Source organism: Heterocephalus glaber, unplaced genomic scaffold (genome assembly GCF_053883595.1).
Source record: "Heterocephalus glaber isolate CG9 unplaced genomic scaffold, H.glaber_assembly_v1.0 deba00000621, whole genome shotgun sequence".
Taxonomy (NCBI): Eukaryota; Metazoa; Chordata; class Mammalia; order Rodentia; family Bathyergidae; genus Heterocephalus; species Heterocephalus glaber.
In genome coordinates, this window is record NW_028258153.1 from 21,872,707 (window position 1) to 21,899,428 (window position 26,722).

At 35.0% G+C, this 26,722-nt stretch overlaps 1 protein-coding gene across 3 annotated transcripts in view; it reads right to left on the reverse strand.

Moving 5' to 3' along the window:
• Nbeal1 (neurobeachin like 1) overlaps window positions 1–26,722 on the reverse strand; it is a 197,697-nt gene that overhangs the window by 142,824 nt on the left and 28,151 nt on the right. For all 3 annotated transcript variants that reach the window (XM_087205830.1, XM_087205829.1, XM_087205828.1), the window contains exons 3-7: window positions 25,411–25,572; window positions 16,026–16,107; window positions 15,439–15,566; window positions 6,755–6,837; window positions 789–874 (exon numbers count right to left, since the gene is read on the reverse strand). In XM_087205830.1, the coding sequence (XP_087061956.1) occupies window positions 789–874; window positions 6,755–6,837; window positions 15,439–15,566; window positions 16,026–16,107; window positions 25,411–25,572 (541 nt within the window). The remainder of the gene's footprint in view (window positions 1–788; window positions 875–6,754; window positions 6,838–15,438; window positions 15,567–16,025; window positions 16,108–25,410; window positions 25,573–26,722) is intronic.

Sequence of the window (26,722 nt, forward strand, 5' to 3'; positions counted from 1 at the left end):
CACATTTTCCTATACAACAGTTGTTGCAGTACCTCAAAACATCATTTATATTCATCTCTTCTTTCCTTTTTTTAGATGGAATTTCAGGATGCTGCCTTACAACTGCTTCAAACTCCTGGGCTCAAGGGAACTAACTTCCTGCTTCAGTCTCTATAGACATGACCATTGTGCCCACTCATTGCTGTATCTTTTTTTTTTTTTTCAGCAGCGGGGATGTATCCTTTTATTTGATATGTTATACACAGCATATATTATATATAAATATATCACATGTATATTATATATAAAGAGCACAAATTTGTTCAGTTAATATTTCGGTATAAGTGGTTCCATTTGTGATATTACATATCTTACCTATTTAAAGACATTCTGACAACAGGCTTTATCAAACTGCCAAAAAGATATATACACACATTTAGCAATGATGACTGAAGAATGAGTAAATTCACACACCCTTTAGAAACCAAGCTGCTAGAATTTGATTTAAGTCAACAGAACTTGCTCTATACTCTAAAGTGAGAAGTAGCCAAAAACCAACAAAAAATATGAACTTACAATACTAAAAACTGTTAAATCTGTTTATTTATCTAGTAATCTCATTGTCAGTGCTATTATTTAGGATTTTGGAACCAAGATAAAAAATGAAAAACGTTTGTTTTAAACACAATATAAACTCAAAATTACATGGCTTATGAAGTCATAAAAACAAAGAATACATTGAGCAATCCACAAAAATTCTTTAGCATTGTTAACTATTATTATATATTAACTTTCAACACTGTCCTCACCTGCCCACCGGCCACAATGGCTCCAAAGAGGTGCAATAAGCAACATTTAAGACTTTCTTTGAGATGTTCACTTTCCTGAAAACATTCTGTAAATACAATACACAAACAAATAAATGATTTCTTTTACAACAGGATTAATTTCTAAGGAATGTGTAATATTAACACATGAAGGACTATTTGGCTAAAAATGCCAGAAGGCAAAGATGATAAGCATTTTGTCATAGGAAAGAAAAATAAATAATTAGGCAGCATTTTGGTACTTTGTGGTTTCTCATTTAATTTTAATAATATTCCACAAGAGAATATCCTGCTCCCATTTATAAATGAGAAAATGAGCATCTTGCCTGAAGTCACAAGGCAACTCAGTAACATAGCTAGACGTTAAAGCTAACCTGATACAAAACTGGATTTTGTGGATGTTTTTCTTTTTTAACTACTACTATCACCTTTTATTAGTATAAGTGACTTTAATTTGTCAATTATAAAAGGAAAGACTTGGACAAAAATATTTCCTGGGTCTATTCCAGGGCCAATATTCTAAATAAAATTCTAGTACCAATAGCAACTTTTCTTTTACCACTAAAAATTACCTTATTAATTAAACAACACTGAGATTCCACCTCACCCCACAAAGAATGGCTGCTATCAAGAAATCAACCAATAACAAATGCTGGCGGGGGTGTGGGGAGAAAGGAACCCTTCTCCATTGTTGGTGGGAGTGCAGACTGGTGCAACCACTATGGAAATCCTTATGGAGATACCTCAAAGAACTAGGACTAGAGGTTCCATTTGACCCAGCTACTCCCCTTCTGGGTATCTTCCTCAAAGAATTAAAAGAATCATACCACAGAGATATATGTGCACCTATGTTTATAGCGGCACAATTTGTAATAGCTAAGGATTGGAAACAGCCCAACTGCCCATCGACTGGAAACTGGATAAAGAAGATGTGGTTTTTTTATAAAATGGAGTACTACTCAGCCATAAAGAACAAGAAACTAGAGTCATTTATAGCTAAATGGATGCATACTGAGGCCATACTCTTAGGTGAAATAAATAGGACACACATGTGTAAATACCGAATAGTATCTCTAGTGTGAGAAACTGAAAGTCTAAATAAGGATGAAAATGATTAAAACGAATAATTGATCATTTAAAATAGGAAAAGGTCCAAAGGGGTAAGGGAAGTGGGAGGGAAAGGGGAAAGGGAAGAAAGGAAAGGAAAAATTATGAGAAAGAAAACAAAAATGGAAACGAAATCTATGTAAATAGGGAAAGGTGGTGGGGGTGAAGGGCGCATAGGTAATGGGGAAAAAAATAAGAACTAAGATACATCATGTTCAGGTACAAACACCCAATGATAAATGTAAATGTACCTAAAATACACCAATTAATATATAAATTTTTTAAAAATGGAAAAAAAATGTTATAAATAGACATGACAAAGAATAGTAAAAAGAATGGACAAAGAAAAAGTAAGTCTCCCTCTGACGTCTCCCTCAAGGTACTACACCACTCCCATCTTGAACAAAAGAAAAAAGCAAAAGCTCCACATATACAGTCTTCCCTCAGGATCCAGAGGTGACTGGTCACAGGGTCCTCACCCCAAGACACCAAAACCAGGAATGCTCAAGTTCCTTATATAATATTGTGCGGTGCTTGCACATAACCAATGCAGCTCCTCCTTTATACTTTAAATCATCTCTCAATACTGTAAATGCAATCTAAGTACTATGTAAATAGTTGTTATGCTGCACTGTTTCAGGAAATGATGACAAGAAAAAAGTTTGTATATGTTCAGTCCAAATGCAACATTTTTGCTGATCATTTTTAAATCACATTTAGTTCAATCCGCACATGTGAAACTCATGGATACAGAGGGCTGGCTGTACTGCACTTTTTTTAACTTAATATGTTCTAATATTGTTACATCTTAACAGATACTGTCTTGTTCATTTTTATTTATTTTTTGGTACCAGGGATCAAACTCAGGACCTTGCACTTGCGAGGCAGGTGGCAGAACTACTGAGCTAAATCCTCAGCCCCTTGTTCATTTTTATGACTAGAAAGCATTATCACTTTTAGTGATGTACATTTATTTAATCAGTTCTCTACTGATAAACTTATGCTTTTCCCCTTTCTTTTGATAATTCTGTAACAAATATAATTTTATATATATAACTCTATACTTAAGACTATAATGACAATTATTTCCAGTATTATATGTAGCATCACCAAAAAGAGCCTTAAGGTAAAATATATTGATAGTTAAGAGTTAAATTAAATCATTATAACTATGTCAGAATGATTGGCACTATAAAAACCTAAAAAATTTGACAAAAATGGTTCCAGAAATTGGGTCAGAGAACAGTGATATACAAGAACAGGTAAACAATATGAACCCAAGGATTACCTAAGATTCCTGTTCAGACACACTTTATAGGCTCCTGCACAGAAAGTGGGAATCAAAAGGAACATGTGTATTTGCTGAGTTGGGGAGACAGAAATCAGCGCTTGGCAACTGGAATTTGTGAAGAGAGGAAGAAGATACAGAGAAAGTGCTCCAGAAAGATGCATAGGACTTACTTTGTGTTTGTATATCATTCCTCACATACAGTGTCAAATTCCAGAAGATAGACAAAAAACTACAAGGAGGCTAAATAATTTTCTGATTTTACAGAAACAGAAGATAATAGTGTTCCATTCAGCCACAAATGGACTCAAGAAAGGTAACAGATGAAAAGATGTAAAAAGACGTATCATGTAATCTCTAATTATAAAACTTAAGGATGACTATATTAATATTTGACAGAGCAAAAAAAAAATATTTGACAGAGCATGCAAAATATATTACCATAGGTAGAGAAGAATATTATTTAAAAAATGGCTAGGAAAATAAGACTTAATGTTTTCTTACCATACTGAAATTATATTAGAAAATAATGAAATAAAGGTACTGTATCTGGAGTTCCTTTTTGTGAAGAGGGCACTAAAAATGAAGAAAATCCCTATACCTCCCAATGCTGGAGCCAAAGCAAAGGCTGTGTTGAAAAGTATACAAAGTCACAAAAAAAGAAGATCCATAAGTCACCTACCTTTGGTAGCTCAAAACACTGCAGCCTTAAAGGCAGCCCAAATATCTTCCAAGAGTGTCCCAAAGGAAACATACTTGCTCACTACACCATTACTAACACCTTCCTAACAACTTAACCAGTCTTGGAAAAAAAAGATAACATGCTTTTCATATTACTTGTGAAATCAGTGTCAAGAAGCATCTGATCAAACAGGTTGTAAAGAAACTCTATGACACTGAAATGGCCAAGGTCAACCCTGATCAGGCCTGACAGAGAGTAAAAAGCTTATGTTTTACTGGCTCCAAATTATGATGCTTTGGAAGCAGTCAAAAGAACTGAGATCACCTGAACATAGTTGGCTAATTCTAAATATAGTTTTGCACATGACGATACTTTGATTCTCCAGGAACTGCATATATAACCAGTGGTCCATTAGATTAGAATGGAGCTGAAAAATTCCTAGCACCTAGTGAAATTGTACCCAGCTAATGTTATACAGTAACACATCACTAACTTCTGTGGTGATGCTGATATAAACAAACTTACTGGGAAAGACTTGGACAAAAATATTACTGGAGTGTCAGCTGTATAAAAGTACAGCACACTCAATTATGTGCAGCACATAATATATGGCAATAAATGACTATGTTATTGGTCTATGTACTTACTAAATGATATTTTTATCACTATGTTACCACTGGTCTTCATATTTACTACACTGTAATACTTATTGTCATTTTAAATTGTATTCTTCCCACTAATAAAAAAAAAAAGTGTTTAGAGTAAAACAGTATGCTATGCTTCTCAGGCAGCAGCCTCATCTTTCTTGTGCTTATCTACTGACTGCATTTAGGTTTGAATAAGTATAATGTTTCCAAAACGATGAAATCAGCTAATATTCACTTTTCAAAACAAATCCTTATCATCAAGTGGTGTATTACAATATAAGTCTTTTCACAATTAAAAAAAAAAAAGAATCTGGAAATTCCCCAAGTAGTTGCAGATTAAACAAGAGATTTTTCTTTAAAAAAAATAAGGTGTTTAATAGGAAAATACAAATTGTATATATTTATGGTGTAAAATATGATGCTTTGAAATATGTGTACGTTGTGGAATGGCTGAGTCAAGCTAATTAACACTACCCTTTTCCTCATTTTGTGAACTTTTCTTCCTGACATTTTGTATTCTTTGACCAGCATCTCTTCAATACCCACCTCCAAACAAAACATTCTTAATAATCTTTCTAAAAGTCAAACTAAAAAATATTTCTGACCAAATGAATAATAAAATTCCCTTTGCTTAATAAAGGACATCAATTTTAAAATCCATAGTTAACATCAAAAATCCATACCTAATATCGTATTTCCCCCATACATGCAAGAAAAAGGCATGAATGTCTTCTTCCACTACTTCTACTCAACAATATAAAAAGGCATATAGTTTGGAAAGGAAAATGTAAAACTATCAATTTTGTAGATGATATGGTGGTACACATATAAAACCCCAAGGAATGATATAAGAGTTACTACAATTTACAAGTGAATTTATTGGGCCAGGGATTTAGCTCAGTGGTTCTGCCGCCTGCCTCACAAGTGCAAGGTCCTGAGTTCAATCCCCAGTACCAAAAAAAAGAACAAGTGAATTTATTTAGCAAGGTCATAGGATACAAGATCATTAAACAAAAATATACTTTATACAAAAAATACTTTTACATACTAGAATAATTGGAAAGTACAATTAAAAACAAATCATTTACAAAATGAACAAACATGAAATACTGTGGGATAAATTAACAAAATATGTACATTGTCTATACATGCAAGATATAAAGGGCTCTAAACTGGGCATGGTGGCCTTAGACTGTAATCCCAGGATTTGGGAGGCTGAGGCAGGACGGTCCTCTTGAGGCCAGCCTGGGCTACATACTGAGTTAAACTGCCTGAACTATATATAAAGAGACCTTGTCTCAAAAACAAAAACAAGATATAGAGTTCTATAAAATACTGTATTTCTAAGCCAAGATACCTCTTGTATCCATCCACCAATTTGTTTTCATAACCTCACCTGGAAGACCAAAAAATAGCCCTTGGTTTCCTGCAAAGACTCTTGCTGACCTGAAACAATTTATACTGTTCTACTGGCACACTGGGTTTCCAGTCCTATGAGGCCAGTTCTGGGTATGGTTTATCAAGCAAATGTTAATTTTATTATCTAACTAAAGTCAATTTTACTACTGGTGGTAATGCAAAGTGGGCATTGCCATCATCTTTACTAAGCAATCAAAAGACTAGTTCTATCTTATTTTATTTCAGAAGAAAAATAAAAGAACTAAAGCAAATATGGCAACTTGTTATGATCTGAAAAATCTGAATAAGGAATATACTCAGGGAACATACAGTATTCCTTTTATATTCTGCAAATTTTTCTGCATTTGAAAAACAATATAATTTTTTAAGAAAGAAAACTAGGGCCCTTATAAGTCACATATATACGCAGTGGCCAGCTAGGTCTCTTCAAGGTTGTGGGGGTCTTTTCTTTGAGGTGAGTGCTGAGGATCAAACTCAAAGCCTTGTGCATGCTAAGCATAGGCTCTCCCCCTGAGCTATACCTTCAGCCAAGTTTCCTATTTTCCATAAAAATCCTGAAGTTGTAAATTATACTGCCATCAGTAAAATATTCAGCACATAAAAAAAATCAATCAGCTCTTCTTAACAGAAAAACACCAAGTAAAAACAACAATCACCAAAAATAAATTACTCCAGTGACATGCTCTTAACCTCTATCTTATAAATTCACAAAGGTAAGTTAAGGTCAGATTCAGAGTGAAAATAAAGAATAATCAGAATATGATGAAAATCAAAGTGAAAGTAATTAGTGTATTATTGTACTTACGGTAAAAGAAAGGAACAAATTCCACAGTGAGAGAAGCTGGTTTGTATTTCTGTCTGCTCTTTTCCACAGAACTAAGGATTCGTCTATCATTAAAAAGAAGATAATAAATTGTAACATGGCCAAGTAGAGACAGTACAATTACAAAAATAATCATAAAACAAATTTAACATTTTACTTTTAATTTGTACACTGAACAATCTATCTCCAGGATGGACATAATCCTGAAAAAGAAGTCCAGCAAATTACTTAAATGGTCACCAATGAAAAGATTTCTTCTTCTAAATTATAAAATGCTAAGTTATAGCCAGTTTAATTTCCAAATAACTTGAAATTTAAAAAGGAACCTGCCCAGCGATGGCAAACCTTTTAGAAAAAGAGTGCCCAAACTCTAACTGCAACCCAAAACCCACTTATCAAAAATGCCAAGACTGCAATTAAAACTGAAATTGAGGTTTTAGTTTAGGAAAAAACCTCATATATTTATATATATAACACCTTTTGTCTTAAAAGAAAAATATGTGTGCCATAGGTTTGCCACCACTGAACTAGCCAGTACTGCTAAACTAACAGCTGAACCTAGTGGCTTATTATTATACTACACTGAAATTCCCCAGAAACCAGGCCCCTCTGCCACTTTCTGAGACTTTTACTGGACATAATGGGTCCATGTGATTAGCTTTCTTCATCTTAATGATATGGATCTAATAAGGGCTGAGATTATTTTTTTAATGACAATTCTGGTAGCTTTGATGGATATTTTCTACAGACTTTGTAAGATCAACACAAATTGCATATGCTTTTACTCAGATCAATTTTTTTTGTTTTGGGTACCGGGTGTCGAATTCAGGACCTCGTGCTTGCAATTCAATGTAAAAGGAATTTCTTAGGCATGATGGTATGGAGATTGGAAAAGATTGGCTATGATTACAATGATACTTTCAGCTGATGAATTGGTGAAAAAAAATTTTTTTTAATCACAGGTATTTTTTCATGTCCTGTAAAAGTACTTAACAATGTTAGATAGAGCCAACAAAAGTAGAAAATACCAGGGCCAGGGATTTAGCTCAGCAGTTCTGCCACCTACCTCACAAGCACAAGGTCCCGAGTCCAATCCCAGGTACCAAAACAAAACAACAACAACAACAACAACAACAACAAGTGGAAAATACCCAAAGAACAGATACCTAGAAATTCTGTATATTTTATTCGAATATAATCTACATTGGTTTAAAACACTTCCTTTTTTTCTGTTTTGTTTTTTTGGTACCAGGGATGAACTCGGGTCCTTCTGCTTGCGAGGCAGGTGGCAGAACCACTGAGCTAAATTCCCGGCCCTTGTTTTGTTTTTTGAGACAGGATCTCACTATGTATTTCAGGGTGACCTTGAACTCACAGCAATCCTCCTTGCCTCAGATTCCCAAGTGCTGGGATTATAGGTGTACACTACTGTACCTGGCCTAAGACACTTCCTCCTTAGTGACCATAATTGAACTATTGAAATTATTTTCCTTAAGAAGAGAAAGGAAAAATTATGAGAAAAGAAAAAAAATGGAAATGAAATCTATGTAAATAGGGAAGGGTGGAGGGGGTGAAGGGCACACAGGTAATGGGAAAAAAAAATAAGAACAAAGATACATCATGTACAGGTACAAGCACCCAATGATAAATGTAAACATATTGCATACCTAAAATGTAGCAATAAAAGAATTTTTAAAACTTTAAAAAAATAAAATTATTTTCCTTATAAATTCAAAGCAATGAAGAAAAGCCAGTTGACCACAGAATAAGCCTAACAGGCATAACTGGACTTGGTAATGGCAGAAAGGAGTCCCAAGCTCAAGACCTAATACCCAGATTCACTAGCAATTATATCAGACACCATTTCTTACTGCACTGCTTTCCAAATTAAGGTCGATTTCTAGTGTATAAAGGGAATAAAAGTGATCATATTTCCTATATTTAATGCTTAATATCTTAGAACATAATTAGATCTTCCTATTAAGATCATTATCAAAGATACTTTTTTTTGTTTTCGTTTTTTTTGGTATCAGGGATAGAACTCAAGTGTCTTGAGCTTTCAAGGCAGGCCTCCCAAGTGCTGGGATGACAGGTGTGCACCACCACACCTGGCCTCTACTACATGTTTTTAACTAAGACAATAAGGCTAAAACTGACCTTACATCTTATACCATTTTTAGAACACAGAATACTTGATAGTTCCATTATTATTTGTTATTTGGGCCAAGCATCTAGCACTTGGCCAATTCTAAAATATATCAACTGGTTTCTGAGAGTGCTGCAAAACATTTGTTTGCATTTCAGTTTTCTAAGTTCATGGTGAATTTAGCCATGTTTCTTTTTTGTGTTCCCATTAATCCCTAGGCCATGACATACAGTTATTTCTTATTTAAATCTTTATTTGGAAATAAGACAAAGCTCCTGCAAAAGCAGTTAAGTTGCAAAAGTTGCAAAGAACATCAAATATAGTTTATTATTAGTTTGTTAAGTTCACTAACATTTTTATCCTGAATCTTATCATTTGCACTTTCTCCCTATATATAAATATATTACATTTACATGTTTTCCAGATCACTTAAGGGGAAGTTCCACATATTAAGGGGAAGTCACCTCTTCATAATAAATGAGTATTGTCTGGGGATTTAGCTCAGTGGTTCCGCCGCCTGCCTCGCAAGCGCAAGGTCCCAAGTTCAATCCCCAGTACCAAAAGAAAAAACAAACAAACAATAAATGAGTATTTACTAATAACAGGGACACTGTTTTATATAACATCAATAGTAATAAATTCAAAACAGATATAGTACTTTTATCTAGTCTACTATCCATATTCCAGTTTTGTCAAATCACTCAATAATATCTTTATAACATTTTCCCCTCCCAGGACAGCTTCCTTCCCAGGGTCAAGGATTTCGTTTGGTGTCCCTTTAGCCCCCCTTTATCTGAAATATTTCCACAACTTGTCTTTAACATTTTAAGAATCACTGTTCCTCACCCATCCTTTTTAAAACTGAGATGCTCTTCTTTTGGGTTTCCTTGGCATTTACATACTATTAGGTACTCAGTGTATTCTTTTTTTTTTTTTTGGTACCGGGGATCGAACTCGGGTCCTTGCGCTTGCAAGGCAGGCAGTGGAACCACTGAGCTAAATCCCCCGCCCTACTCAGTGTATTCTTGCTGGTAAACCACATGAGCAATGATGTGGCTTTCTCAGGGGATAAACATAGAGGCAGATGATGCTCACCAGTTTCACAGTACTGACACTAGCTTTGGTAACCCTAGATTATCTGGTTTGGTACCATCCAAAATAATCACTACTTTTTCATTTCCAAATTAGTAATCTATGATTTTTCTTTTCTTTTTTCTTTTTTGAGACGGGGCTCACTATGTAGTTCAGTCTGGCCTTGAACTCAGTGATCTTCCTGCCTCAGCCTCTGAAGTGTTGAGATCACAAATGTGCACCACCATGCCTGGCTCTGTGATATTTTTAAATGATTCACATATCATACTCCTAATCAAATCCCCCTAGATTTACCATAATTATTCTTAAATGTCAATTCTTTTTTCAACTCCAGCATCTACTCTGAATTCTACTGTAAACAAAAGCTTACACTTCTCCCTTACATATGTATAATTGATAGAAACTCATGAATTCCCTTTTGTTCCTGAATGTTTTACAATTTTTACCTGTAATTGTTTTTGTATATACAGTGTATTTCTCCCAAATTTGGCAAGTAGAACCTCAGGGTATAACTTAATACAGTATAATTAAATTTTTTTCCTATGGGCAAAGAGTCCTAATAAACTTATACTGGGCATAGAGCAAGAACTTAGTAAATATATGCTTGAATAAATGCCTTATTAAATAAGTTATTTCAAGGGAAAATTTCTTTCTCCTTATTTAAGTTTCACTTGAAGTTTTTCTATGTGAAATTCTGCAAATATGATCAAAATTGATCTAACAAATTAATCAAACCAAATTAGAGTATGAAAAACACCTACTTATTAAATAAGAAATACATACATATATATATTGGGGTTTTTTGGTTTTTTTGTTTTTTGAGACAGGGTCTTACTATGTAGCTCAGGCTGCTCTCAAGCTCAGAGAGATCCTCCTGCCTCAGACTCCCACATGCTGGCATTACAGGCATGTGTCACCACAACCAGATAAGAAATATAATTTTAAATACCTGTGTGGAATTATGCTAAATTTAATTAACTCTTTTATCTGGCTGTTATAGTATACACATCAAGCACAAACAGCAAGAATATATATATATATTTTAAATTGCCACCTCAGAATCACAATAATATATATACACACACACACATATATATATATGTGTGTGTGTGTGTATATATTCTAAATTGCCACCTCAGAATCACAATAATAAATATGATGTAAGTCATTGCCATATATCCTTTGTATAGGTCTTCCATGAACGATGGATTTCTCATAAATTTATGACTGACTCTCCCTAGGTCAAAGAAACAAGTCTCAATCCCTTGCTTTACCATTTACCTCCAAAGCAGTTCTTATGTAAGAGAAGAAGGCAAGCCTGTTATGCATACTAGAGATAATACACAGGTTCAAGTAACATTCCTGGCAAATATTGTCCACATTTATTAAATGCCACTACTCATCCTCTATTCCCTTTTCTGTGGTCATCTTACATAAAATGTACAATTCTTTCTATATGATGTTGTACTATTTAAAATTTTTAACTTTTGAAAATTTTATTTTTTAATTACCCATTTTACTTAATTTGTTTAATCAGATCTACCTTTTTTATAAATCTTGGCTTTTTCCCCAATGTTTAAATTCACATTGCTCTTATTTGATGTTCTTTTTTCTGCATCTGCCTTGCTGTCTATGTAGAAAAATTCTTTTTAAAACTATTATACAGAAAACTTCTATGTCATTGTTTCAAAACTTTTATTCTGTCTTAGACTGGCTACTGCTGACAAGTTTAAAATGAAAGTTGGAGGGCCGGGGATTTAGCTCAGTGGTTCCAGCAACTGCCTCGCAAGTGCAAGGTCCTGAGTTTGATCCCCGGTACCAAAAAAAAAAAGAAAGTTGGAAAATATCAAGAGTAGGAGGAAGAAAGAGTCTTTTGAGAAATCTCTGGCATTCACATCAAAATAAAAGGAACATTGATGCACAGGGAACAAATATGCTAAATGAGTATTCAGAGTGCTATCATGCCTGTATTTTTAATTTTATTTAATTTTTACTTTTCATTAGTACATATTTGCAGTACATAATGATTAGACTTCTTGTGGAGAGCTGGTAAATGTATATAACATATCTTAATTCTTTTTTCATCCTCCCCACATCTCTTGGTCCCCTTCCTTTTGCAAAAGATCTATCTCCCTATTATCTGTTATCTAATGTTATTTTTAGTTTGAGTTTCATCAGTATTTAAAATTGTGTGTCTGATTTATTTCACTTAACATGATGGTCTCAAGGTACATCCATTTTCCTATCTGTATCTTTAAAGAGTCATAAGCAGTGCATAGGCAGAAGTGAAAGATAGTCTTAGTGCTGTTTGCCAATTATTTCCATGTCTATAGGTCTTCTAGAATCATGGTAGAACTGAACTTCTACACCTCTTTGAGGTAGATGGGGACACATAATTAATTGGTTCTGGCCAATGAGTTCAGAATGAAAATGTTATGTCAGGATCAGACAAGTGCATTACATTGCCAAGAAATCAACCAATAACAAATGCTGGCGGGGGTGTGGGGAGAAAGGAACAATTCTCTATTGTTGGTGGGAGTGCAGACTGGTGCAACCACTGAGGAAATCAGTATGGAGATACCTCAAAGAACTAGGACTAGAGGTCCCATTTGACCCAGCTATCCCCTTCTGGTTATCTTCCCAAAAGAATTAAAAGAATCATACCAAAGCGATTTATGTGCACCCATGTTTATAGGGGCACAGTTTGTAACAGCTAAAGCTTGGAAGCAGCCCAACTGCCCATCAACTGGAGACTGGATAAGGATGTGTTTTTTTTTTTTTTTTATAAAATGGAGTACTACTCAGCCATAAAGAACAAGAAACTAGAGACATTTATAGCTAAATGGATGCATATTGAGGCCATCCTCTTAAGTGAAATAAATAGGACACACATGTATAAATACCAAATAGTTTCTCTAGTGTGAGAAAATGAAAGTGTAATTAAGGATTAAAATGATTAAAATGAGTAACTGATAATTTGAAATAGGAAAAGAAAGTCCAAAGGGGTAGGGGAAGTGGGAGGGGAAGGGGAAAGGAAAGAAGGGAAAGGAAATATTATGAGAAAAGAAAAAAATGGAAACAAAATCTATGTAAATAGGGAAGGGCCACAGGTAATGGGGAAAAAATAAGAACCAAGATACATCATGTACAGGTAGAAGCACCCAACAATAAATGTAAACGTACTGTATACCTAAAATGTACCAATAAAAGAATTTCAGCAATAAATAAATAAATAAATAAGAGATGGAGAGGAAAGGAAGGAAGGGATAAAGGATGAGAAAAAGGAATTGGGACGTATTATGAACATGTAGCAACTCCACACAAGGAATGTAAACATCATGTACTACACACATGTACTAATAAACTAAATTTTAAAAAATAAAAAACAAAAAGAACACAATACAGTGTTATTAATTATAGTTGCTATGTTTTATAATCCATCTCTTGAACTTATTTCTTCCAGTCTAACTGAAATTTTGTATCCTTGGACCAACATATCCCTAGTCACCTCATCAGGATGTATTCTTATTTCAATAAAATATGTTATCACTACAACATACAAAGTGTTACTGCCACAGTCGATACACATGGTCTCTAAGTTATCAACTTTTACCACCATCCACTGGTGACTATTCAAAGTCAGGGTATACTACCCTGGAACCTCTGAAAATCCTGTAAAAATTATTTAGTACCAAAAGGTTAAATTTTAGTAATGAACTGTTGAAATCATGTTGCAAGTGGGAATTATTTATAAGTGAGCCAGGTTAAACTAGAAATAGAAGTGAAGAAATCTTGAGCAGACTCTGGAAACCTAAAAAAGAGGTCTGATTGAAGGTGATGATATAATTCTTCCTAATCTGGGCCTACAGATAGGCAGAAATTCGCTCTGTGTTCTGTACTGGCAATTAAGCTGTTGTCGCAATGCTACAAACCCACCCTTCTGGATCCTCTCTACTTTCTGATGCTGGAACAGGTACTCTGCAAATTCTTCCTTTTCCAGCTGCCTTTTTTTGTTTTTTTTAAGACAGGGTCTCACTATGTAGCTCAGCCTGGCCTCGAACTCATGGCAATTCTCGTGCCTCTGCCTCTCCAGTGTTGGGATTACAGGCATGCGCCACCAACCCTGGCTCAGATGCCTTTTTTGGGGTTCCTCAATAACGAGTATTAAATAGCAGAAGAATGAAAGAGGAATTGATTTTATATTTCTCTTTCTTATTATACTCATGGGCATCAACCCCACAATAGTTCTAACTAAACCAATGCCAGTTAATTCCTGTTGTCAGCTTATTTTTGGTAGTTCTAGAACAGCCCTGTTCCCAGCCAGTCAGCAATATCAGAAAAGCAATGCTCCTTTCTCAAAGAACTAAGTCCCAGTGCTACCAGGACATGTAGAGCCTGTTATTGGCAATCTTGTCCCTCTGTTCTCATAGCACAGAATATGGTAACTCTTTCCTAAAGTCACTATTTCTGCATTATCTCAGTGTACCACTTTTGCTTTTCCAGTTCTCTAACATGTTTAATAATTTCCTTGTATTACATTCTTTTTAAGTAACTATTGGTTTGTTTTCCTGGCTGGACCCTGACTGACACATGCTTCACAGTTAAAAATAGGACAAAATGCTGCTTAAAAACATTTTTTAAATATAAAATATATGTATGGGGCGGGGGGGCGGGTACTGAGCTCAAACCCATGGTCATGCTTGTGTTCTACCTCTGAGCCATAACCCCACTCCCTCAAATATTCCTTCCGCAATGTTTTTTAAAAAGGAGAACTTTCCTTAAAAATATGTACATTCGGGCCGGGCATTTAGCTCAGTGGTTTCACTGCCTGCTGCGCAAGCTCAAGGACTCAAGTTCGATCCCCGGTACCAAAAAAAAAAAAATGTACACTCTCTTTTTATTATTGAGCTTTTAATGTTTCTTAGCAAACTAAGTATTCAACAGCACTTGAAAATACAAGTTCAGAGTATATTTAATTATATGGAAGCAACATGTATCACAAATTCATATTTTTCTATCTCAAGAGTTAAATCCGTGGGTAGTATACACATCCTATAATTGTTTTCATAGAAAAAGATAGCCTTGGGCCGGGGATTTAGCTCAGTGGTTTTGGCGCCTGCTGCACAAGTGCAAGGACCCAAGTTCGATCCCCGGCACCAAAAAAAGAAACCTTTTGGCTTTTTGGGGTTTTTTTGGTACCGGGGATCGAACGCAGGACCTTGCGCTTACCAGGTAGGCACTGTGCCGCTGAGCTAAAGCCCTGGCCCAAGGAGAATCACACATACTATGACATTTAGGTTTTCAATGAACATGATTTTTTTTTTTTTCTGGTACCGGGGATTGAACTTGGGTCCTTGCGCTTGCACAGCAGGCAGCGAAACCACTGAGCTAAATCCCCAGCCTCCAATGAATATGATTTTTGACATACCCTGAAATTCTATGTCTCCAATTCCTATATGGATCATACAAACTTTCACAAAATGCCAATGAATGGATCACAAATTCTTCAACGGCTGTCTGATCCGCCATTTCCTTCTCTTTTTTCTTACTTTTTAACTAAAAATAAAATTGAACATATTAAGATGTAGCATTCATCATCTAACAATACATCATTTTTATTCAAATGGGTCTGATTTCCTAAGAGAGTCATTTAATCATATGGACTAGATAAACCTTCTCAAATTTTAAGTGTTTCCTAGGATAGCTTTAAAAATAGTCAATTATTATTTGAAAAAATAATGTATTCAGTGAGATGTGATAAATACATAAAATCACAAACTGTCATTTTAAAAAGTCACTTATAAAACACTTTAATTTTTAAATTGAAATAACATTATTGGCTACTTGTCTATCTTTGGTATGTGTAAGATTTCTGAAATATATATTACACAATGATAGTTTAAATTCTCTCAATTTTTAACCTCTCCTAAAACATTTATCAACTGTAATATAAAACAGTAAAATCTATTTAACCTCAATAAAGCAACAAGAAGGAATATATTAGTTTACACCTACTTGCTGAATATAGAGTGTTGTCATGGTGATGACATGATTAATACATGAGCATGTTCCAATTTCTTCCACATTTGACAGATTTCTAGGAAGAAAAAAGAATCATATTAAGAATGGCAAATAAAAGGGGTGCTCATGCATGAATTTTGAGAGCAGATGTTGACAAACAAAATACAAATTATATTTATTTAAACATAAAACTGTACTTGCCAAGTATGTGAGAGGCCCCGGAAATAATCCCTACTACATAAAACAAATAAACAAAACCCAATATGGTTATATAACTGTTTTCCGACCAAGAATGTGAAATATACTTAAGTATCATTTAACTATTATAAACAGAAAATGTTTATGATACAAAATATTTTACAGTCACAGTATATCAAAATAAATAGATTTGCATGTAATTATTATGGAAAATTAGAAAATATCAAACTAGAAACAGAGGGAATAAAATCACCAACATCTTACAACTCAAATAATAAGCAATTATATACATCGAGGTTATTTATTTACAGGTATTTTCCTCATGAAAATTCTTAGTTTAGTGTTTGTATACAGTATTACCATTACACTGCGCATGTAGCTTTATAGTTTTCACTTTACGTTTTGAATAATTCCCTTTTTAGACTTACACTGTATTTCCTCTATTATATTAAAAATCCCTGATAGAGCCACTGGCATCCTCACATACTCTAAAAGGGCAAAGTATCACACCTTGTTTGAAATTTCAGGTCAATAAGTGATCAATGCTTAATTAAAATGTAACCCTCATTTTACTCCATTTTTTTTAATAAGACTGTGGTATGAAACATAATATGTTAACATTTACTGTATCAAAGTCCTTTTCTTGGCATAAGTATAAAAACTAAAGGTTATTAATTTGTCTGAGACACTATGACTTTGTAAAATACTTTATATCTTAAAATACAATAGATGGTAAGAGAACAGGTAAGACTAACAGACTTCTCAATGTAAAGGTCAGAGTGACATGACATTTTGGTTTGTCCACTACAAGGCTATAATGAAAGAGACATAATAAGTATTGGCAAGGATGTGCAAAGAACAAAACTTTCATACACTGCTGATGGGTAATGTACAATGGTACAGCTACATTGGAAGACAATCTGACAGTTTCTCAAGAGATTAATGACTGAGTTACAGTGTGATCATCAATTCCACCCCCAAGTATATACTCAATAGGCAAAAGTATATATGTCCATACTAAAATGATATGTTCAGAGAGCAACCATGTTCACGCCAACCAAAAACACACAAAAAAGTCAAATATCTACCAAGTGATAACCGATAAAATGTAGTTTATCCCTACAATGGGGATAAAATATATCAAGTATCAATACAGGTTAAAAAAAGTATTGATATATTCTACAAAAGTACTAATACATTCTACGAAACGGACTGACCTTAAAAATATTGTGCTATGTGCAAGATGCTAGTCATAGAGACCACATGGTAGATGATTTCATTGCTACAAAATATTCAGATCAGAAAATAAATTAGTGGTTGCTTGGGGATAGAAGTAGGATAAAGGTAAGATCCTATTAATGAGCACTGAGTTTCCTTATGGGTGTCTTTCCTTATGTCAGTTCTAAAATTGACAGTGGTGATGCCACAATTCTGTAATACATTAAAAGCCACTGGTTTTGTGGGTTTTTTTGCTTTGAGACAGGGTCTCCCTTTCCAGTCCAGGCTGGCCTTGAACTCACTATGTAGCCTACGCTGATCTCAAACTCATGGCTAACCTCCTGCCTCAGTCTCCCAAGTTTTGGGATTATAGGAGTGTGCCACCAGGCCCAGTGGAATGATATATCTTAAATGGGTGAACTGTATGACATGTAAATTAATTGCTCAATAAAGTTGAAATATTAAAAAATCATGACAAAAGTTAAAGATGAATTAGTATAGAAGAAATAAATCCAAATGAAAAGTCAAATGGATTAATATTAATATAGAATTAAATCAATCATTTGGGCGTTATTTGGCTTTATTAGAGTTCTACATATACTACTTATGATGGGGGAGTAGTTGAGTATAGATTATATGAGAATTTCAAAAGCATCTTTAAAGTCGAACAGCAAAACTGCAAAACAGGAAAACTCAGTTTTGAATGACTATGGCTCCAGCCCTGACTATATTTCTGTCAAAACTCTTTTATCTAAACCCTTACCTTTGATTTTCATAAGTTAAGTAAGATTTTTTAATTTCTGATCTAACACGTAGAGTTTTGGAAGTCATCATTCTGGTCTTTACAAGGAAAAAGCTGAATAAACTAAAAATCAATAAATCTCAAATCCATCATAAACTAAAGAAGAGAAACTAAAAAGGAATAAATGAAGATAAAATATATTGTAATCTTTTTTCTCCCCTCTCAGAACTGGAGATTGAATCTGGGAACCTCATTTGTGTTAGGCAAGTGCTCTACTACTGATCTACATACAGCTCCCAGCCCTTTTTAAATTTTATCTTGGGACAAGGTTTTGCTAAGTTGCCGGTCTGGCCTCAAATTTACAATCCTCCTGCCTCACTCTCCTAGTAACTGGGATTACCATGCCTGACTTTATTTTTCTTATTTTTAATAGTCCTAATAAAATAGCTTGTTCAAAATAATAACACCAAACATATATTGGGTGGTTACAGCTTATGGACAAGGAAATGAATAACAGCAACATTATAAGAAAATATAAAAGAAAAACCTAAGTAATGCTGGGTTTGCTGACAACCTTAGAGATGTGAAACCAAAAGCATAATCCATGAAAGAATTGATAACTTGAACATCATTAAAATTTAAAACTTCTGTTCTGGAAAATATGTTTTAAGAACAAAAAGACAAGTAAGACACCATGAGAAAATATGTGCAAAAGAGACATCTGATAAAAAAAAGTCTCAAAATTTTCAAAGGCTTTCTAAATTTAATAAGAAAATAACTCAATTTTAAAGCTGGGCAAAAGACAGATACAGATACTTTACAAAAGAAGATAGTTTAGCTCAGCGGCATTGAGCCTGCCTCCACTCCCTGGTACCAAAAAAAAAGAAGATAGATATGGCAAACAGCCATGTGAAAAGATGCTGAACATCTTACATTATTGGGGAACTGCAAATTAAAACAATGAAATACTAGACACAATTACTACAACAGCTAAAATCTAAAAGAACAGTATCACCAAATACTAGAAAAAATGTGGAGTAAAAGGAATTTTCATTTACTGTGAGTGGGACTGAAAATGTACAACCACTGTAGAAGATAATTTGGCAGTTTCTGACAAAGCTAAAGCCTAAATGTTCCATATGATACAGCAATTACATTCCTAGGTACTTACCCAAATGGGTTGAAAACTTCTGTCTATGCAAAATCTCAGCATTAATGTTTACAGCAGCTTTGTATGTATTGTCAAAAATTAGAAATAGCTAAGATGTTCATTAATAAGTAAATGAGTGAACAAATTACAACATCCATTAATCAAATAATGTTCAAGAATAAAGAAATGTGCTATTAAACCACAAAAACAAGACATGGAGGAAAAGGGTCAATCTGAAAAGGTATATAATACATGATTCCAAATACATGACGTTTTGGAAATGGTAAAACTACAGACATAGGGCTGGGGATTTAGCTCAGTGGCACCATACCTGCCTGGCAAGTGCAAAGTCCTGAGTTTGGTTTCCAGTACCAAAACAAAACTACAGACATAAAAAGATCAGTGATTCCAGAGGTTGTGGCAGGAGGTGGATGGTAAAAGGACTGAACAGGTTGAGCAAGGCCATGTACTGGCAGGTGAAACTATTTTGTATAAAATAATGGTGTTTACATGACAATATTCGTTTGTCAAAACTAAAGAATTATACAACACAGTATACAACATTAGTGTACTCTATGATTTCAGTAAAAATTGTAGTAGGTAGTTAACAGGAGAAAATATATGAAAAAATTAGTTTGGAGGCCAACTCTTATCTTACTGAGTAAACCCTTTTCCTGCCGCCCTTATAACTGTCTTATTATTTTTCTTAATTTTAAGGAAAAGGATGAGCATCAAAACTGAAATATGCTAAGGTTCTTAGAGAGTTGAAATAGCAGTACAATGTTTTAGCTATTATTGCTCAATCATTCCATAATTCCTGGAATCAAAGGCAATGAAAAACTAAGTCAAAGGTGATTAAAAAGTAAATTAAGACCCTATTTGGGCCGGGGATTTAGCTCAGTGGTTTCGCTGCCTGCTGCGTAAGAGCAAGGACCCAAGTTCAATCCCCAGTACCAAAACAAAACAAAAGTCCCTATTCATCTAATTATAAAATATTTATAAACAAATATTATATTATATTAGAAAGTGGCACTAAAAAGGTGGCAGATTGTAAGAAGCATATTATGCCACTCGTTCAATGGTTCTCAATTTCTTTTATGTAGATTAGTATGGAACATTTAAAAAATCCAGATATTTAAAGCTTTTAAAATCAGAATTTTCTTAAGTAAAGCTCAAATTCTGTATTTGAACTAGTTGTTCCAGTTGATACTTATCCATACCAAGATTTAAGTACCACAGATCTAATTAATAAAAGTAGAAGGGGCCAGGGATTTAGCTCAGTGGTTCCGGTGCCTGCCTCACAAGCAGAAGGTCCCGAGTTCGATCCCCAGTACCAAAAAAAAAAAAAAGTGGACAATATAATAACCTGTAAAATGATTGTATTTTATTTATAAAATGATAAAATGAAAAAGCTGAAATATATAATTTCACAAGTATAATGCATAGTAATAAAAATGTGCATACAGGGGCTGAGTGTAGCATAGGTAAAGTGCTAGTCTAGCATGAGCGAGGCCCTAAGTTCACTTTGCAACACCAAAAAAAGTACAAATTTACAGGTAAGCAACACAGAAAAAATACTGGTATAGTTATTTCTTACTGAAGTATAAACTCCTGTTACTGTCTTTATGCTAAAGTAACACTTAAAACTCTTGGTTGAGTGTCTCTGTAATTAACTATACTAATTAAAAGGCTTTGCAATGTGTGAAGAAATGACAATCTGATTATAAATGGTGGTCACACTCTAAAGATCTGCACAAACCACAAATATCATTAATAATCAATGTCATGGCTTGTATACAGATGTCTCTCCAAACCCTTATGGGTTCATAGAAGGAGGCTGGATCTAGGGTGTGTGATGCTGGGACTGCTTCATGGTGTGATACTAGGATTAAGGATGACCAGCCTATGGGCGGGTGTGAGCACTAGCCTGGTGTGAGTGCGACCTGGCCTAAGGGCAGGTAGTCTAGGTAGAATATAAGGGACAGAAAGAGGGCTGCTGCTTGCTACTTCACTGCTTTGCTGTCTTCTGCTCATCATGAACTGTTTTTCCTCTGCGATGCCACCCTGCCTTTGAACCAGCCAACTATGAACTGAGGCCTCTACAAACTGTACAAACAATAAACCTTTCCTCATTTAACTTTGAGTGTCAGGTATTTTGTCTCAGCAGCAATAAAAGTAACTAAGACAATCAAAAAATGGGCCAGGTGAGGGCACATCTGCAATCCAAGTACTCAGAAGGCTGAGGCAGGATTGCCCCACATTTTTTGCGTGTGTGTGACAGAAAACATTGCTGTATTAACTGCATTTGCCAACACACAAGGAGTGTAGAGGACTCCCCAGGACACAGGCTCAAGTGGAGCTTGAGGTCTGGAAGCCCCCATGAGTGAGTGGACAGAGTGGGGCTGGGAGCTAATGTACCAGTGGCAACACAGAATCATGGAGGGCACAGGGGCCACTGGCCACTCCAAGGCGACCATATATTCTATTGCTCGTTAAGGGTTGTGATCATGGACAAAGTACAAAAAGGGGAAATACGTCTTTGAGGTAATGAAAAATATATTTTTTCTATATAAAGGAATCTTTTCTTTTTTTTTAAATTAAATTCTTTTATTGGTACATTGTAGGTATACAACACAATTACATTTCTCATTGGGAATTGTACCTTTACATGATCCATCTTGGTTCTTATTTTTTCCCCATTCCTAGCCCTCCCTTCACACTCTCCACCCTTCCCTATTTACAAAGACTTTATTTCCATTTTTTCCATTTCTCAGCATTTTTCCTTTCCCTTCTTTCCTTTCCCCTGCCCCTCCCACTACCCCTACCCCTTTGGACCTTTTCTTCCTATTTTACATTATCGATTAGTCATTCTAATCATTGGTACATTTTAGGTATACAATATAATGACATTCATCATTGGAAATTTGCACCTTTACATAGTCTCTTTTGGTTCTTATTTTTCACCCTTGCCCAGCCCTCCCTTCAACCCCTCCAGTCCTCCCTATTTACAAAGATTTTGTTCCTATTTTTCCATTTTCTCCTATTAATCCCATTCCCTTCTATCCTTTCCCCTAGCCCTCCCACTTCCTTCCCCTTTGCCCCTTTTCTTCCTATTTCACATGACCTATTATACATTTAGTCCTTATTTACACTTTCAGTTTCTCACACCAGAGAAACTGTTCGGTATTTACACGTGTGTCCTATTTATTTCACTTAAGAGTATTGCCTCAATGTGCATCCACTTAGCTATAAATGACTCTAATTTCTCATATTTTATGGCTGAGCAGTACTCCATTTTATTAAAAAAAACCACATTTTCTTTATCCAGTCTCCAGTTGATGGGCATTTGGGCTGTTTCCAAGTTTTAGCTATTACGAACTGTGCTGCTATGAACATGGGTGCACATATATCACTGTGGGATTAATTCTTTGGGGAAGATCCCCAGTAGTGGAATAGTGGGGTCAAATGGGACTTCCAGTCCTACTTCTTTGAGGTATCTCCATACTGATTTCCACAGTGCTTGCACCAGTCTGCACTCCCACCAGCAGTGGAGCAGGGTTCCTCTTTCCCCACACCCCTGCCAGCATTTGTTATTGGTTGATTTCATGATAGCAGCCATTCTTTCTGGAGTGAAGTGGAATCTCAGCGTTGTTTTCCTTTACATCTCTCGAATGACCAGTGATGTTGAACATTTTTTCATGTATTTATTTGCTATTTCTACTTCTTTGTCTGAGAAATGTCTGTTCATTTCAGATGCCCATGTTTGGATTGGGTCTTTAAATTTGAGAGGTCTGAACTTTTTAAGTTCTTTATAGATTCGAGATAGTAGACCTTTGTCTGAGGAAGAGCAGGTGAAGATTTTTTCCCACATTGTGGGTTGTCTCTTCACGCTGCTGGTGGTTTCTCTTGCTGTGCAGAAGCCTTTTAATAAGAAGAGATCCCACTTGTTGATTGTTTGTGCTAGTGCACGGGCAACTGAGGTTTTGTTCATAAAATCTTTTCCTACACTGATGTCTTCAAGGGTTCTACCTAACCTCTGTTCCAAATGGTTCAGAGTTTCTATTTTAATATTTAGATCTTTAATCCATTTTGATTTTAGTTTAGTGCATGGTGAGAGATACAGGTCTAGTTTTAATCTCTGGTAAGTTGAAGCCCAATTTTTCCAGCACCATTTATTAAAGAGGCTATCTTTCCTCCAGTGAGGGTGTTTGGCTCCTTTGTCGAAGATGAGATGGCTGAGTGTGTCTGGCGTTGTTTCAGCATCTTCTAATCTGTTCCACTGGTCCTCAAGTCTGTTTCTTTGCCAGTATCATGCTGTTGTTATCACAGTAGCTTTGTAGTAGAGTTGCAGGTTGCGGATTGTGATACCCCCAGCCATGTCTCTGTTACCTAGAATTGCTTTTGCTATTCTGGGTCTCTTCTTGTTCCAAATGAATTTTTGGATTGTTTTCTCGAGGTCTATGAAGTATGCTGCTGGGATCTCAATTGGAATTGCATTAAATCTATACAGCAGTTTTGGAAGTATGGCCATTTTCACTATATTAATCCTTCCTACCCAGGAGCAGGGGATGTCTGTCCATTTTCGGATATCATCTTCAATCTCTCTTTTCAGACTGCCATAGTTTTCAGAGAAGAGGTCTTTGATTTCTTTCGTTAGGATGATTCCTACGTATTTCAATTTTTTGGATGCTTTTGTGAAAGGAATTATTTGCCCTATTTCTCTCTCAGTGAGTCTGTCATTGGTGTAGAGGAAAGCTATTGATTTTTGTGTGTTGAGCTTGTAACCAGCTACTTGACTGAATGTGGTTATTAAGTCTAGGAGACTTTTGGTGGAGTTCCTGGGGTCTTCTACATAGAGTATCATGTCATCTGCAAATAATGACAATTTGACTTCTTCATTTCCTATCTTTATTCCTTTTATTTCTTTCTCTTGTCTAATTGCTGTGGCTAATGTTTCCAGAACTATATTGAACAAGAGTGGTGATAGTGGACATCCTTGTCTTGTTCCTGATTTTAGTGTGAAGGGTTTCAGTTTTTGACCATTTAGTATGATATTGGCTGTTGGTTTTTCATAGATGGCTTCTATCAGTTTGAGGTAGAGACCATCTATTCCAATTTTTTGTAGGGTTTTTATCATAAATGCATGTTGGATTTTGTCAAATGCTTTTTCTTCATCTATGGAGATAATCATATGGTTTTTGTCCTTGGCTCTATTGATACAGTGTATTACATTTATTGATTTGCATCTATTGAACCATCCCTGCATCCCTGGGATGAATCCCACTTGATCAGGGTGTATGATCTTCTTGATGATCTTCTGCATTCTGTTTGCCATTATCTTATTAAGGATTTGTGCATCTATGTTCATTAGTGAGATTGGCCTATAGTTCTCTTTTTCAGTTGGGTCTTTCTCTGCTTTGAGGATCAAGGTGATGCTTGCTTCCAGGAATGAATTTGGGAGTATTGCTTCCCTTTCAATTTCATTGAAGAGTTTAAACAGTAGTGGCAGCAGTTCCTCTCTAAATGTCTTCTGGAATTCAGCAGTGAAGCCATCAGGGTCTGGGCTTTTCTTAGTTGATAAGTTTTTAATTACCTTTTCAATTTCATTGGTTGATATTGGGTTGTTCAAAATTTTTAGGTCTTCTTCGTTCAAAGGAATCTTTTCTAATACAAGAAAATAAATACTGCAACGTAAGCCAAAAAATAATTTAAAATTGCTCTTTTCAATATGTACATTAACAAGTGGCACATCACTTTGAAACAAACACAGAAGGTATCTCCTCCTGTGACATTCATATCACCCTCCACTGCCTCCCCCAACGTGATGTGGAGTAAAAAGGTCTGCACATCTGAGGGAAAGAGCAGCAGGAAAGGCTGTCCCAAGTTTGAAGTCAGTGTGGGTTTACACAGTGAGTTCAAGACCAGCCTGAACTACATAGTGAGATCCTGCTTCAAAAGAGAAATAAACCACCAAAAAAAAAAAAAAATCACAAAAGCAATAAATCTATTATTATTATTATTTTGGTAATGACTATTGTTAAATAATTAGTTTATATTTTTATACCAGATACCTGCAAAGAATAATGAAGAACTTGACAAGCAAAACCGACAAGGCTTGTTGTTGTACCTCTAACCCATCTGCCATTTTCTGAACACAATGTAACAGCTGGATCCTCAGAACCTGCAGAATATTATCAGGAAGTAGAGATATTCCTGGAGGCATATCATCTACCCTACAATTGAGGGGAAGAAAATAAAGTGTTGAAATACAGGAAGAAAATCTCTAGTACTTAAATGAACTCCATTTTCAGCCTAAATCCTAAGGAAGTTCTTTTATTTTTTTTCCAGATATTCTGTAACTTCTTGTCCGTAAGCACAACCAGATGATTCGTAACTAAAGCAGAATGATTAATCTTATTTCAGGACAGACTCATATTATCAATTATTCTGTTTTTAATTAAAATATGTATAATTATATAATGTAGATACAGAAGTTCATAAATACAAATTTTGTCATCTGCTTTACTGCACACTAATGTCCTATTTTATACATTCCCCGAGCCATATGATAAGATGGAGAAATGATAAACAGCAAAATGAGAAAGATGAAAAGATGAATGTAGATCCCATACGTGAGCATTAACAGATTTTTTTAGAGTTTGTGATAAATGGCTTTGTGTAAAAAGACAATATGGTTCTTTAAAGGCCAATGTCCATGTCAGATTAAATGGCTCCTCTAGGGTCTCTCACACAATAAAAGCCCACACTAGATTCAAAATCTGAAGACCCAGGGAGTAAATTCCACCTCTGTAACATGGTACTGGTCATTTTATTTCTGATGTTCCTCAACAATCTATAAAATTTTAATATGATCTAACCTACTTCACAGGGCTCTAAAACCACGTCAATATGTATTTTTTGCTGGGAAATACATGAAAAATTATAAAAATGTATACTATCACTGAACCCTAAAAATTTTTCAAGCCACTGATAATTTTTCTACCTCTATAAAAATGCCCAAATCTCAGGAGAATAAAGAGCTCCTATAATTAAATGACACTTACAACTTAAGTCTCTTCATATACTGCTTCATGTGAGCTATTCCTAGTATAGTACTTTTAACACTGAATGAAAGACTATCTGATTAACTTCAGACAAAAAAAAAACTTGAAGAGGGGCCAGGGATTTAGCTCAGTGGTTTTGCTGCCTGCTGCACAAGCACAAGGACCCGAGTTTGATCCCTGGTACCAAAAAAAAAAAAAAAAATTGAAGAATAATACCAGTACTCACACACAAAAACATAATATAATTAGCCTTCTTAATCATTCTCCAACATAAACTGTTTTTATAAAATTAACACCTGATTTTAATTAAATTGTACAA